Source organism: Diadema antillarum, unplaced genomic scaffold (assembly GCF_040938485.1).
Source record: "Diadema antillarum isolate AM-2024a unplaced genomic scaffold, OU_Dant_1.0 scf00000038, whole genome shotgun sequence".
Classification (NCBI taxonomy): Eukaryota; Metazoa; Echinodermata; class Echinoidea; order Diadematoida; family Diadematidae; genus Diadema; species Diadema antillarum.
The window spans coordinates 1911038-1926506 of record NW_027270927.1 but is presented as its reverse complement, the minus strand read 5'-3'; the positions used below and the strand labels follow the sequence as shown (position 1 = coordinate 1926506).

Below are 15469 nucleotides of genomic sequence, written 5' to 3'. Positions count from 1 at the left end.
AAGACATGAAAGCATGGTGTTGTAGTTTGTATGTTGCAGCAACATTGCCACAACACTATATAGCAATGCAGGCATTCTAAATAGATCTATGCCTACAACAACAAACAAAATCAATGCACAGGCTTATTTTTCAAACATGGAGATGCAAGAATGCGGCAACAGAGCAGTGAGAATGTGGCAATCTACACGAACTATTCTGCAGAGGAAAACATCCTTCACCAAAGATGAAAAAGAGAGCATACAGGCAAAAGCCAAAACAAAAAGAAAAAGAAAAACAAAAACAAAACACAAATACAAACAAAACAAACATAAAAACCACACCAACATTCAGCTGCAAAGCAGCGATGCTACCAAAAAAAAAAAAAAAATACAAGACCTAAACAAACAAACAAACAGACAAACAAACAAACAAACAAACAAACAAACAAAAAGCAATCAGGACCAGAGACAAGATGTACTATGTAGAATGCACTGGCTAGGAGAAATTCTGTTCAGGAAAACAGTGAATGCATTTCCAGAGCACGGATATGAAACACCAATCAAAATGCAAAGGCGTGAATGCAGTGCAGGGCGGTGTAGCAGGTGGAAGTGCCAACAATAGAGGGCAGTGTTTACCTCCTCAGCTTTTCTCTTCTTTTCTTCTTCCTTTTTCTTTTCTTCAGCTTCTCTCTTTTTCCGCTCCTAGGAATGTAACAAGTTTGCCCAATATGTACAACAGTAAATACCATGTTGCTGGCTAACTTGCAAAATGCCATCATCATCAACAACATTACACAGGCAGGGAATGTCAGCACTCCAATCAAAATACAAACGAATAGTAACAACAACAGGCATTCTTTCTTAAAAACTTGATAGAAAAAGGAAAAGAGACTGAAAAGTTCTGGCCATGCCCCTGAGAGAGTGTATTAAGAATGCTCTTCATAAAAAAAAAATCCTGGCTAAAAAAAAACAAGAAACCATCATCATTTTCTCTGAAAAATTCTGCTGATTAACTCTTCATGTCAACAAAAACTTGTAGATGATGTTCTTGACAAATATTAGTCACAAAGAAATGCACCCAAACAAACAAACAAACAAACAAACAAACAAACAAACAAACAAACAAACAAACAAACAAATAAAGAACATACAGACGGGAATGAATAGGGCAGTCTTTACAGAGAGAAAAATCAAAACTGGCAGGTCAAAAGTACAAATACACACAATCGTTAAACAAATCAAAACAAAGCAAAAAAATGCACTAAAAATGTGTCTCCCCCCCCCCCCCCCCCCCCCCACATCAGACCAAGCCTCTTCCCATAGTGGCATGTTTATCCTCCCATCTTCCATTACAGGGCCACAGTAATCTCATATCGCCGGCTGAGAATGAGAAGGGTATTAAGGTGCCTCGAACACAAAGGATTTAGTGGCAACTTAATGTCCTTATGATTCTCACGTGATTACACGGTGTTCAATGCAGCACATTTAGTGCAGGTTTCTATTACTGGTCACAGGTTCTGGAATCATGTTGAGGACATATAGGTCTCAACTATTTCTTCTCTCAAGACTTTTTCATTTTTTTTTTTTTTTTTGCATAAGATGTTGTCAAGCATGAAAAACAATGCTATATCCTCTGCTGAATATTAATGGTTTCTTGGTCAAGACTAATTGACCAATAATTCTTCAAGAAATATCAAATTCAACATCGCTCACACAACAAACTGTGACTTGAGAGTTTATTTCATTTCATTCAGTGTTATTTTGGCACAATGAGATGCACTAATATTCCTTCAGTAAATCACAGGATTAAAGCCCTTTTCTCCCTTAGCATACTATTAATCTGTGCCACTTGTGTGAAATCACTTAACACTCACTTAATAGAATGGTGCTGACTGGAATCTTCTTAAATAATGATTATTTACATATGTGACTGTGCACCTCCAAACGAACATAAAGTCGCACACACTGATTTTGCGTGAGGACTGAAAATAAGTGAAATGGGTCAACCTAGCCGAACTTGACTTTTTCATATTTTCTGAAAGAGCGGGTCTTCTTTTAAATTATGCTAAAATTTGGTGTCATAAAACGGGCAGGAAAGTGTGTTTTTTTAGCAGTTTATCTTGAACATTTTTGGTAGAATAGTGTGACTATGTGTGTCTTTAGAATCCCTTTTTCATTTCCGAAAAACCTTGTCCACACTCCTCACTTTCAACTCTAATAACTTTTGAAAGGATAATGCTACTGCTTTGAACGTTGGCATTAATTATGGACAGAATGTGTTAATGAGGCATATTTAATTTCAGTTTAATCTGATAATCCCTTCATTGTTGTTACTCTGGTGGTTTACTTCCTGTTTTTTGTCCCATTCATCGCACAGCCAGCACGGTTTGGTAAAGATTAAGCGCTTGAATAGACACTGTACTTCAGAGCCTCTTTTCTCAGTTCACACTTTTCCTGAGTTTGTGCTTTCTTTCCAATATTTAGATAGGTTAGGAGAGTCCATTTGATTTGAGTTATACATCATTTTAAAGCTTAAAGTCTGCTCTTTCAGAATATGGTCTTAACTAAAAATTCATGTCTGGCGACTTTTTGTTTGGTTTTGAGGTGCAGAGTCACATATTATACTGTTAACTGTTTCTTCCTGCATCAAGAATTCATATAAAATCTCAGGCCAATTTTTCCAAACTCAAGTTTGACCTTCTGCCTGAAATGAAATAAGACTTCTGGAATAAAGATGCAAAATGATCAAAGTACAGATTATGAACAACACACTGGAGTCCCTTGTAAGTGAGATACACTCCCACATAAGTCATGTTTGACGTGAAAAATATACATTGGTAGGTCTATTGTGGTGTATCACATGCATGATATCAAACAAACACATTCACTGAGTGTGCAATTCACAAGATAATCAACTTCCATCTGATTCTTTTGTGATTGTGAAGATATCGGTGAAATAAAATGAGCAAACTGACAAAGATGAAATGAAGAAATGAAACTCAAAATAAAGATGAAAGCTGTAATGTATGAACCAAGGAAGAAACTTCAAAAGGAATACATGAAGGGAAACTAAAAAATGACAACACACAACTTCACACGGAACGCAATAGGGCACATGCACATTTACTGTCAAGATTTACTCAAACCATGACTGACATCTCTGGTATGCCACTTGATGCCATCACAATTTTTCTTTTTCTTTTGTTTTTTGTTTTTCTATGGAAGGCCTTAATCCAAAAACTATCTAATTTTCGTCACGAACATATCCTGCTCTAATCTTTTGTTTCATTCTATCCACATTCAATGAAGTCAAAATCATTATGCTTACAGATTGGTAAGAACCAACTTGTCTTTAACAATCTCACCCCTCAAAAGAAACAGAAAGAGAGAGATATAGAAAGATATTCATAGATAGATAGATAGATAGAGATAGATAGATAGATAGATAGATAGATATATAGATAGAGATAGATAGATAGATAGATAGATAGATAGATAGAGATAGATAGATAGATAGATAGATAGATAGATAGATAGATAGAGATAGATAGATAGATAGATAGATAGAGATAGATAGATAGATAGAGATAGATAGATAGATCGATGGAAAAATTGACTAGAGATAGAAATAGCTTGATAGAGATAGATAGACAGATAGATAGATATATAGATAGATAGATAGATATAAAAAGAGAGATTGAGAAAGAGACAAAAGCTCACCCTGTTGTCTGTACACTTTGATGTCAATCTAAAATTGTTATTTAATGCTACACAATTACAAGATTGTACAGCGGACTTTTGTCTGTCATGGGTGCAAAATCCACCACTTACTATCATTTCATGTCTATGAATAACTTCTGCCTGTTGCTTCAGGACTTTCTTCTAGTGAACAAGTGCAGACTTTGAACGCAGGGCTTTAAGGTCATATATCCCTTTTGCAAATGTCACAAAATTTTGCATGCTTGAAGAATAATGTCTTCCCACATCTCATACGAATTCTTATGATATTGTAAATATATCTTGGTTTTTAGAAAAAGAATGGAAAAAGTAATCCCGCATCACTGAAGATTATGCTCCCCTTCTGTAGTCATAGTAACAGTTGGATTTTTTTAAAGGATCTGAAGAAATTCACTAGAAATCTACAGTATTGTTTCCCCCTCCGTCATAAAGAAGTATGCAGTTTAATCACAGACTCTGATGTAAAGTCTGAATTACCTAACTCCACATTGTATAATAGGTGTCTAATTTTTAGGTTTGCAAAAGGGATGCATGCACTTTAAGCAATGCTGAAGGAAAGAAAAATTCTGAAATATCCATCTTATCAGATGAATATTCTCACTTTTTTTTTCTCTCAAGAAAAGACAGCAAGATTTCAATTTTTACCTCCTCTTCTTTCTTCTTCTGTTCGGCCTCAGCCTTCCTACGTCTCTGCCCAGTGAATCATGAATTAGTGAGATGATGATGATGGTGACGGGAAACGAAGACAAACAATGAGAGGGGACAACATGAAACATTAAGATGAGATGAGATGAAACATTGAGAAGTCATGGAACATGAACATAAGTTTGTTTGTTTTTTCTGTCACACATTTAGAGTCATCAATTTCAAAGACTAAAAATTTGTTTCAAAATGTAAGATAAGTATTCACAAGCAAGGTATTGCTTACAAGTTTAGATGTTCAGGAAAGGATGCCTATTTTGATACAACTTTACTTCATCAAAACTATGAACAAATTAACCCATCACCCATCATATACCAGTATCAAGTTTCTTTGGCTTAGCACTGTATCTTTTCTTATTATGATCTTTTTCACTTTTCTTCTTAGCGTTTTACGATGTAGACTAAAATTTCTTTCATTTGATCTCTTTGTAGTTCATATCAATATAATTGTTTTGATTAAAAAAAAAACAAAGGATCTTGTGAGCATTACCTTTGCTCATACTACACCACAAAGAAAGCATGATCAACGTATTCAGTCTTTCAAGTGAGCCTTTGGAGTAAAACATCAGAAGGATAAATATATATTGAGGAAAAACAAGCTCTAAAAGGTGTTGCTGATTTATTTTTGCAGCAAAATTCCCCATCTTTTTTTCTCTCCTCTCTCTTGTCTGTTTCGCCCCTTCCTTTCCCTCCACTTTCTCCTATTCCTCCCTCAAACATACGTCCTTCTGTCTGTCAACTTATTACAAAATCATCGATGACGATGCAAGAGTAAACGAAATTGCCCTTCAGCCATGGCTTGAGAGCAAAGGCTAAAATGAAGAGCAAAGGCTAAAATGAAGAAAAAAGAAAAATATTGCCCCAGGCATTTCTGGCTCAGAGGCACTACTAACACAAAAATAATAAAAATGTAAAAATATGCGCAGACATAGTGGTGGGTAACACAGAGTTAGCAACATAGACAAACTGGATATGTCTTTGCTGGATTGGTACAGAAGTGACATTTCCAAAGCTTCCCTGCTACACATGATGATAATGCTGGCTGCACCAGTCTAACATTGATTTTGACATGCTGATACACAACATGAGAAATTCTATATCATGAGAGGGGGAAGGAAATACAAAGTTTGGTTTCCTGTCACACAATGACATTAGTTAGACCTCAAGGACTATACACTCAATAATTCTGGTTGTATTGGTCAATACTGATGCCGACACATTAACAAGAGAAATTCCAGGCAGGTGTGGGTGTCTCTGTGTGAGGAACGCCAAGTTTAAATAGCATTGCGTCTCTCTAAGGGGTTTACAGCTGCACTCCTTGAACATCTTCCTACATCAGCTGCAGCTCAGAAGATATATAACACACGAAATGAATCTCTTCTCTCAGCTTCACAAATTATTGCTCTGGATTCCTCAGAAAGAAAAAAAAATGATTATTTCTCACATTTGCAACCTTGATTCACAATTGGGACATACTAGTATATTCTGCCTCAAAGGCCAGTTAGGTCTCATAAAGTCCTTCCCTTTTGAGTGCAGAAAGTCTTTAAATAGTAAAGTGGAAATGGTTAACTGAAGCACTAAAGTCAAGAAATTCTGTATGAAAGACTTCAAGAGTGTATGGCTGTCCATTGCTAACTATTTGTTTGATATCTTCAGTATATCAAGATACATTTTGTCAGGATATATTCCAAGTAAAACATCTAGAAAGAAAAGAAAATATAAATATTTCATAGGACGTATTTACATTCACATTCATAAGATAAGGTATGAAATATATCAATCTTGTTAATGTAATCTACTTCATTATGAGCATATGCATGTCGTATAAGGAAGGGACACATTTGCCAGATGAAAGAAGAGACTATTGGACCATCAGTGATAGAAAAAATCAGACACCAGACATATCAACAATAACATTTAATATGCTACTACACTGCAAATATACAACATTAAAGATGAGGAGAGATGAACTTTCTTGAATACAGATGAAAAAAGTTGAATCCTAGATGAGGTTAAACAATGGAAAAACCAGACATATCTTAAAAAACATGAAAAATCCATGTAACCATACTGTGGATATGAATAAGGGAAGGAAAAGGGATTAATGCATAGATGAAAACGGGACAGAAAAAAAGACCATTCACTTGATGAAGAGGTGTGATGGCAAGACCGAGTAAATTTGGCCTCTGGTATCAACCTCAAGAACATGCTCTAGATGGAATACAGGGAGACTGTTCTAGTGTTCTCAGAAGGTTATCATGGTGATGACATAGGCTCAGGTCATTGATGGTTCACAATATACCATTTTTCTCTCATAATGCATTATGGCAAAGGCTGTGAAAGTACATTGGTTGATTTTAGTTAAGTGCAATTCAATTCACTTCACTTCAATTTCATTCAATTCAGTTCAGTTGAACTGAACTGAATTCATCATTTTCCTTCAATTTCTTGTAATGATGCTTAAATTTGCAATTCTTTGCTTACCTGTTGAATCAACTTCCATTCCATTCCAATATATTCAATTCAATTTCATTCAGTTATGTTCAGTTCAATTTCATTCAATTAATTTCATTTAAATTCAATTCCATTTCATTCCAATTCAATTAATTTCATCTAATTCAATCCAATTTCATTCCAATTCAATTAATTTCATTTTAATTCAATTCCATTTCATTCCAATTCAATTAATTTCATTTTAATTCAATTCCATTTCATTCCAATTCAATTAATTTCATTTCACCTCAGTTCCATTCAATTAATTTCATTTCAATTTAGCGCAATTCAACTAATTCCATTTCACTTCAATCCAATTCTAATTAAATCCATCTTGATTTGATTCAATTGAATCAAATTGATCTAAACAGTTCAGTTTGTTTTATACATTTCAAACAGCTTTTCCAATTACTGAGTGGTAAACAGTGAACCATTAATAGCCTGCTCCTGAAAACTATTCTAGTGGACCAAGACCAGAGCCAGAGCAAAGATGAGATGACATCTACATCTGAGTGCAATCAACTGGTGGAAACTGGAAAAAAATGATGAGAAATTGGAAGGAGAGTCAGTATGACTGAAGATGACCGATGTTAGACACCAATGATGCCACGCCCATTACCTCCTCTTCTCTCTCCTCATCCTCCTCCTGCCTCCTTCTGGCCTCCTCTTCTTCTTGTTCCTGCTCTAGCTGCCGCTGTCGCTCCTATGTGGGCAGAGATATTTTTTGCTGGATGATCAAACCACTTCACTGACTTCTCTAAGAACAAACATGTGTAACCTTTGCTCTCTTTACTTCATGCCTAAAAAGGATGGTATAGTTTTGGCTGAGATGAGGATTCACATTTTAACTTTTTATGAGATAAATAAAAATAAAAACAAACACTTATATGAAATATTAAATTCTAAAAAGACTTTACAGTTTACTTGATGAAAATATGTTTTGAATTGGCTGGGATATCCAAAAACACAGAGGTCATACTAAAAGACGGGACCCACCTTTTATTAGGACCACTTTGATTTGCTTTGATTTTGAATATATCTCAGCTATTTCCAAACCAATTTTTATCATACAAACTTTAAATTCCTTTTAGAATTGTACAGCTCTTTAATATTTCATATAAGTGGTTTCTGATTATCTTGTAAAAAGTTATAACTCGAATCCCCATCTCAACCAAAACTATGCCGTCCCTTTTACTAATAGCTAATCATTACATAACCATCAAATATTGATTTATCTGAATGACAGTCCATTGTCAGAGTTATTTGAACATCAAATATCAATCCAACGTGAAGAAGAAGGCACTTGGTTCAGGCAGACCAATCTCACTAGCATACATCTGGGCCCTGTTTCATAAAGTACTTTAGTCATATCATTGCAACTTTTACTTCGTTATTGCTGCAGCTTCCACAGCAAAATATACACTGCAAATCTGCTTAGGGAATATATGTTGTTTGCCACGGTAACCTTGAATTAACATTTCGAGAACTTGCCATTGTCTTCACTTTTCTTTCTCCTCTACAACAACATTGGTTACTGTCATTGATATTGTCACTCGTGGGCAAGTAGTAAGAACTGGCGCTGGCATGTTAGATCAACAAGCCAACATGCCTAGCTAAACGAGAGGGAGAATTGTATTTTGTGAAACGTTGTAATGACTTACAATGTCACGCTGTAAATACCTCACCTGGCATATTTCAAATCATATCTTCAAAAATCATAAGCACAAGAAAAAAAAAGGAACAGATGGACAGAATGACATATACAGGCCAACGGACATTCAAACTTCTGAAAACATGGCACCCCATCCCAACTCATCCAGGCAAGGGACATAAACATGAAAGTCTCCCTGTCAAGTGTTGAATTCCATCGTATATACGGAGGACGCTATCAATGAAAATTCCGCACCCGCATGCCAAGAGCAATAAAGGCCCGTGAAGATGGCTGGACCAAGGGCATGCTGTGGACTGGATCTGAAAGGCATGACTGCAAGTATCGGCAGTCCACTGCAGTGGACTACTCGATGAGAATGATTTCATGCCATGTTGGATCCTATAGACACATTGCAAGCTAACTGCCTACAGATTCAAATATTCAGTTTGAAACGAAAACTTTTTCCTCACCCACATGTGTCTCACTTTGTTGCCTACTGTTCAAGCAAGTCTATCATCCTCTCCCGGTAAAAAAAACGAACAAAAAAACCCCCCAAACAAACAACCAAATCCCCCCCCCCCCCCCAAGACCCATGTATGGTATGTCAAGTCAAAATGTAGTATGCTTTGAATAGATGGCACACATCAAGTGACTTATTTGATATCTAGATAAACACCTATGCTTTTTATTGCATTGGATAACTTACAAATTAACCCCTGAGAGTTCCCCCCACAAGATTGGAATCCTTATAGAACTATCAATGGAATGTTCTTTAGTGTAACATGGTTCATCAAAACCTCAACGAGTTCTGCTAATGTTTGGAGTTCAAAGGTCGCAGAGGCAGCTGCAGCGTTAGGAATCATGTACTTGATGTGTGACACAGATATGTCAAAATGAAGGACCCAATTTCAAACCTTAAAGTTCCTCCTGTTTGCCAGGGATGGAGCAGGCCCAGAATTGAAAGGAGTTAGGAATGATTCCAATCAGTAAGGTTATCAACAATGACCCATCTAACCTCAAACAGGTGCAGTTTGTGTTGGTCCAAACAAAGAGCGATCTAAAATCAATCTTACAAGCCTGGGGCGATTTCTTGTCAGGCACAGCAATGGTTGCTTTAAGTGATGAGATGAACCAGTTTACGTTGAACTTGATGTTTTAATCTGAATACCTTTTTCCCCTTCTTTTTAATCTAAACTTGTAAATACCAGAGTGAACTGAAATTGCAAATTTGTGTTCAGGAAAGTTAACCAATCTGCTTACCCTGATAAGATCTTCTGGATGAAATCTTATCAAGTTCCATTCTCTCTGTTAAAGGGGAAGGCTAGTAACTGATCAGTGGGAATCAGTGGAAATGCTGGGAGATGATTGTTCCAATCCTTATGGCATTCATTCAAGAGTTCATTGTATATCTATTGTTGTGTGAAAATGATTCGCTTCAGAATGGTCTCATATTCAAGTAATGTGCAGTTTAATGCTTCCAGGAATAGCGTCCCTGGTCAGTGACGGAGCATTAATCTGCACATTACTTGAATATGAGACCGTTCTGAAGCAAATCATTTTCACACAACAATAGATATACAATGAACTCTTGAATGAATCCTATAAGGATTGGAACAATCATCTCCCAGCATTTCCACTGATTCCCACTGATCAGTTACTAGCCTTCCCCTTTAACATTCAATTCATTTTTTTTTCCTGAATCGCGATTCCACAAATTCTCTCCATCACTCAAACAAAGTAACATTACACCTATTCTACAAAAGGGGAAAGAGAGAGAGAGAGAGAGAGAGAGCTTTATTGAGGACACTCAACAGGGAGATAAGCCCCAGTCATCTTTAACACATTGCCTACAAGACTGTCATGAATCCTACCTAAGACCTAAGGATATTTCAGGATGTTGTAGGAAAATGGTTATAAAATGGAAATCCATCCTGAAAATTAGTTTGTGTGAACTAATAGAAGCAGAAAATTGAGAGGAATGGAATAGTGAAAGTTTGAGCAAATTTTGCTCGAAATTAAGAGAGTTTTGGTTTGGGAGAAAATTATGATCAATCAAACAAAAATTAGCAATTTTTTGATGTAGCATATGAGCTCACCTTCCATTTGCCCACTGCCCAGAGTTCCATAAAATCACATTTTCCTTTCATTACTGATGACAGAATACATATTTTGCAAGTAGGGCTCGTATAGGAAAAATAAATATGTAAGATGATTGTACAAAAGGGGCATGTAGGACTGAAAATTTGATTAGATGAAATATTAGAGCAAATGGAAAGAAGTAAAGTTGTATGTGATATCACAGAGTTGCCAATTGTGTTTGATTAATCACAACTTCTAAAATCATAACTTTCTTAATTTCCATCTGACATTGATCAAACTTTCACAGTCCTGCTCATATAACTTTTCTGCCTCTATTCAAGCAAACAAATTCTCACGGTTGATTTCCCCTTTAAAGACGATCACATTCACTAAGAGTTTATCTCCTTCATTCCATTTTCCTCACTTTGCTTCAAGAGAGGATGATGGGCAAGTGAGAAGAGCATGTCACCATGGCAATAAAAGATGACGGCAGACAAGACAGGCACAGAAGGCCCCTCCAGTTGCTTCCTCCAGACTTTGGCTTGTTGCCGGAACTACGGCAAGCATAAATCACACGGAAAACAAGCAACCCAGCAGTCATTTGGCTAATCCTCAAAGGTCACTCTGATGGACGGACATTATTGAATTGTTGTGTCTCATTTTCTCTCTTTCTCAAAATATTCTTATAACTGGTAGGCTATGAGGAGAAGAATATGGAAGAAGGTTACAGGGGCTTAGAAGAAGTACTGTATCTTCTCTAGCTTACAGCAAATCAAATGTGATAAATCCATCAATCTGGAAGGAAAATAGGTTGGTAGGCTTTTGATCCGTGTATATACATCAAACTGCAATCTGTATGAAATGAATACCATAATGAATGAGAGAAGAAACTGCAAACCTGGAAGACATGCTTACAAAGACATCAATAACTGATTACATGGTGCAATAGACAGAAACATGTTGCTATAGCAACCTGGAAGTGTAATGATGAAGGAGGCAGGCATCTTCTGACATGATCCTCAAATAGGCTTGCATTTCATTGGATGATTCTCAAACAGTATGTGTATCGATGGTTCTTAAACCAGGTAAGATGCAATTGACTGGTCCTCAAATCAAGCTTCATGTCATGATGTGATCCTCACACTAGATTGGATGTCATGGGATGGTGGTAATCGAACCAAGCTCGATTTCATCGGAGTGATCCTCATACCTGGTCAAAGGTCATGGACTGTCCTTGAACCAGGTTTAATGTCACAGAATGATCCTGAAGGCAGTTTGGATGTCTGAAAGATATCCTCGTATTCAGACAGTGGGCCATAAGATGATTGTCACATCAGACTGAAATGGCTTGTCATGGGATGGGCTTCAAACTGAGATGAATGTCTTATAACGAACTGTCCAAACAGTGAATTGGATGTCATGGGATAGAGCTTAAACATGGTTGACTTACACAAGATGGTTCTACAAATCAGGCTTAATTGTCAAGGAAAAGTCCTGTTCCCAAAAACAAGCTGCATGTGATGAAGTTGTCTCCAAACTAAGTTGGAAGCCAATATGATGGTTCAAAACCTGACTGGTTGTCATGGGTAGGTCCTAATAATGGGGTAGGTATTATGGGAAGAAATGTCCCTAAATGAGGATAGCTGTCACATACTGGCCTTGATTTAAGATGACTTTCATGGAATGATGCAAAAACCTGGTAGGGTATCGTGGGAAGATTTCAAAAACCAGTCAGAATGCATGTCATGGGAAGGTATTTAAAATGGGTTTGATGTATTTATGGGATGATCCTGACTCCACTTTGGATGTCTATGGGATGGTCCTCAAGCCAGGTTGAGTGTCATGGATGATAGTCTTGAAAAGCAGGCAAAGGTGAGATGTACTGGTCCTCATCCAAAGTTTGATGTTATGGGATGGTCCCCAAAACTGGACCTGATGTGACCTTCAAACGGGGGCTGAAGTGGTGGGGGATGGTGATCAATGTCCACTTAGTTTACCTCCTCCTCCTCCTCTCGAGCTCTTCTTCGCGCTTCACGCTCCTCTTCCCTTCGCCTGCGTTCCTCTTCCTCCTTCTCTTCTTGCCTCCTACGTTCTTCCTCCTCTTCTATCCTTCTCCTCTCTTCTTCATCTTCTTCTTCCTTCTTCCTTCGTTCCTCTTCTCCATCACCCACAGAATCTGCCACATCCTGAGGTGCCTCCTATTTAAACCATTTCACTGCTTAGAAGTGTTACCGTAATTGAATGCAATCCTTCCATAACCAGAAAATGAAATGAAGATCATCTTACAGTTCTTTCATGGGTGAAAGAACTTTAATCCCACACTTTTTTTTGTGGTAAACTTGAGTTGAGGTAATTTCAGTCATCTTGCATAAGATAAAATATAAGCAATTCCTGTCTGTTTCCTGGATTTTTGTCACCACACATGGAAATTAATTGCTTGAGATAATAAAATGAAAACATTGGTCAAGTTTTTGATCAGTGGCTGAGAGTGATCAAAGTGCGCTTATACAAGAGAATGTGAAAAAACACAGAATAATTCTATATTACTGAGCAAAAAATGGGCCTGTTTGTATTAGTACCACACAGATAGCAAAGAGTTTCTTGGATAAACATAACAGCAATAAGTCACATGATTAAGGTCACACTTAGTCATTACCAGTGATCCATCAAACATTTGTTTTTTCTCAGTCAGAAGCTATTACAATCAGTTAATATGAGAGAAAATCACAAATGGGTGAGTAAGCCACATGGAAAAAGGACTGCTTAAAAAAGAAAGATGGTATTCGTGGTTTCAACCCAGTGATGACAAGCTTATTTTGCTATAACACATATTTTGTACAGACACCTGTCTAACTATGCTCGGCACTAGTCTTCACTGGGTGAAGATCCAGATGTTTGAACCTTGTGCACATCTGGAAAACTTCTCAAATCCTACAACTTCAAACACTTCAACCTTTTCACTCATAACTCCTGCTATTAGTATCTAATAACAAAATATCTCTCTTGAATATAAAATACATGATTTTCCTACAGAAACATTTTGGTCCAGCAGAAAGAGGCTCGGTCAACACATGTGAGTTATCAAGCCCCGTGGGGTATTTCTTTCTCATTTCCGTTGTATCAAAGTTTGGATGCTTTGTGACTAATGGCAATGAGCATGACTCATACCAATCTGCACTGATGCATGTCATACCAAACCCGTTTTTAGAATATGCTGAAGGGTTGTCAAGGAAAGAAAAACATGGTTCCATCCTCTGCAGTCTTAATAATAATAATAATAATAATAATAATAATAATAATAATAATAATTGTTTTGGATATAAACTCCAAATTTTATTGTCCAAGAATGGAAATTCATTTTGCCCAATTGATCGTGGGCCCGGCAGCCACTGAAGGCTACAGGTTTGACTCAAACTAAAGGTTAGCCCAAGGACTGTTTGATGTAGGCTATCCCTCCATGAAAAGACAGATCATGAGGATCAGGCGTGATCCTCTTATCTACGAGGTACATCGACCACCTATCTGTTATAGTATGCTATTATCCCGATAATTGCCCTAACATCGAACAAAGAAACTTTTACACAGTAAGCCTACCTTACACCGCCCGTGTCCCCCAGGCCGTACGCACGTCCGCCCGTACGCACGTAACCAGTCACCCGCCATGACTCTTCCTCCAGTTCCACACAACCAGGTCACCCGCAAACGGGACACACAGTCAAGTCGCGCCGCGAGGCGAGGGGAAGGAGGGGGGGACACAGATAGGTGGTCGATGTACCTCGTAGATAAGAGGATCACGCCTGATCCTCATGATCTACATCAGTACATCTGACCACCTATCTGTTATAGTATGCTAGACCGACACGGACTAACAAGGGAGGCTTGGCTGTAAGGCGGTGTAATCAACGGGACTTCGCCGCTGACAAAAGGGCAGCCCTAGAGAAGGAGGGCACAGCAGCGGGAACGTCCCGCAGATAGAAAGAAATGAAAGAATTGGGAGAACGCCAATAGGCTGCTCTTTGGATCTCCTCAACCGACACTCCTGCGAATAAGGCCCAGGAGGCGCTGATCCCGCGAGTGTCATGAGCGCGAGGCGCTACCCCCGGGGAGAGAGCCTCTGAGCCAGCCGCTTTGATAGCGGCAACAATCCACTTCGATATGGTGTCTTTAGAGGCAGCAGAGAAGGGCTCCTTAGTCACTACAAAGAGTTGATCCCCGGAGCGTCGGTCCTTGGTACGGGCGCAGTAATATTTCAGGGCCCGTACCGGACACCAGACTTTGTCCTCTGCGACAGAGGAATGAGCGGCCAGAGGTTGGATGAAGATCTCAACCGGACTGGAGGCTGCTGTCTGATTTTTGGCCACATACGAAGGGCTAGGGATTAGCCTCACACCAGCCCGTTCCCACCGTATGTGGCCCTGCAGGGTAGACAAAGCATGCAGCGCACTACGGCGCTGCCCAGATGCGATAGCCAAGAGAAAAACCGTTTTGATGGTTAAATCCCTAAGGGAGGCTTCGGCCAAGGGTTCGAAAGGCGACCTGGCAAGCGCCTCTAGCACACGGGGAAGGCTCCAGGAAGGGAGCAATCTCCTCGTCGGGGGGCGTTCCAAGAAAAAGGCGCGAAGTAAGCCTGAGAGGGCGGGGGCAGTGGATATAGTGGACCCATCCTCGAAGCCAGTATGCACTGCCGCGATGGCGGAGCGATACCCCCTAATGGTAGAGATGGTTAAGCCTCTGTCAAAGAGGGAAACCAAAAAGTCCGCCACATCTCTTAGAGGGGCTGAACGGGGATCCACCCCGTGAGATTGGCACCAGGAATAGTATCCAGCC

At 38.5% G+C, this 15469-nt stretch overlaps 1 protein-coding gene across 1 annotated transcript in view; it reads right to left on the bottom strand.

Moving 5' to 3' along the window:
* The window catches only part of LOC139710457 (uncharacterized), a 123390-nt gene that overhangs the window by 17952 nt on the left and 89969 nt on the right, over positions 1 to 15469 (bottom strand). Inside the window, exons 7-9 of the mRNA XM_071622374.1 lie at positions 12640 to 12711; positions 7532 to 7612; positions 616 to 678 (exon numbers count right to left, since the gene is read on the bottom strand). Of these exons, the coding sequence (XP_071478475.1) occupies positions 616 to 678; positions 7532 to 7612; positions 12640 to 12711 (216 nt within the window). The remainder of the gene's footprint in view (positions 1 to 615; positions 679 to 7531; positions 7613 to 12639; positions 12712 to 15469) is intronic.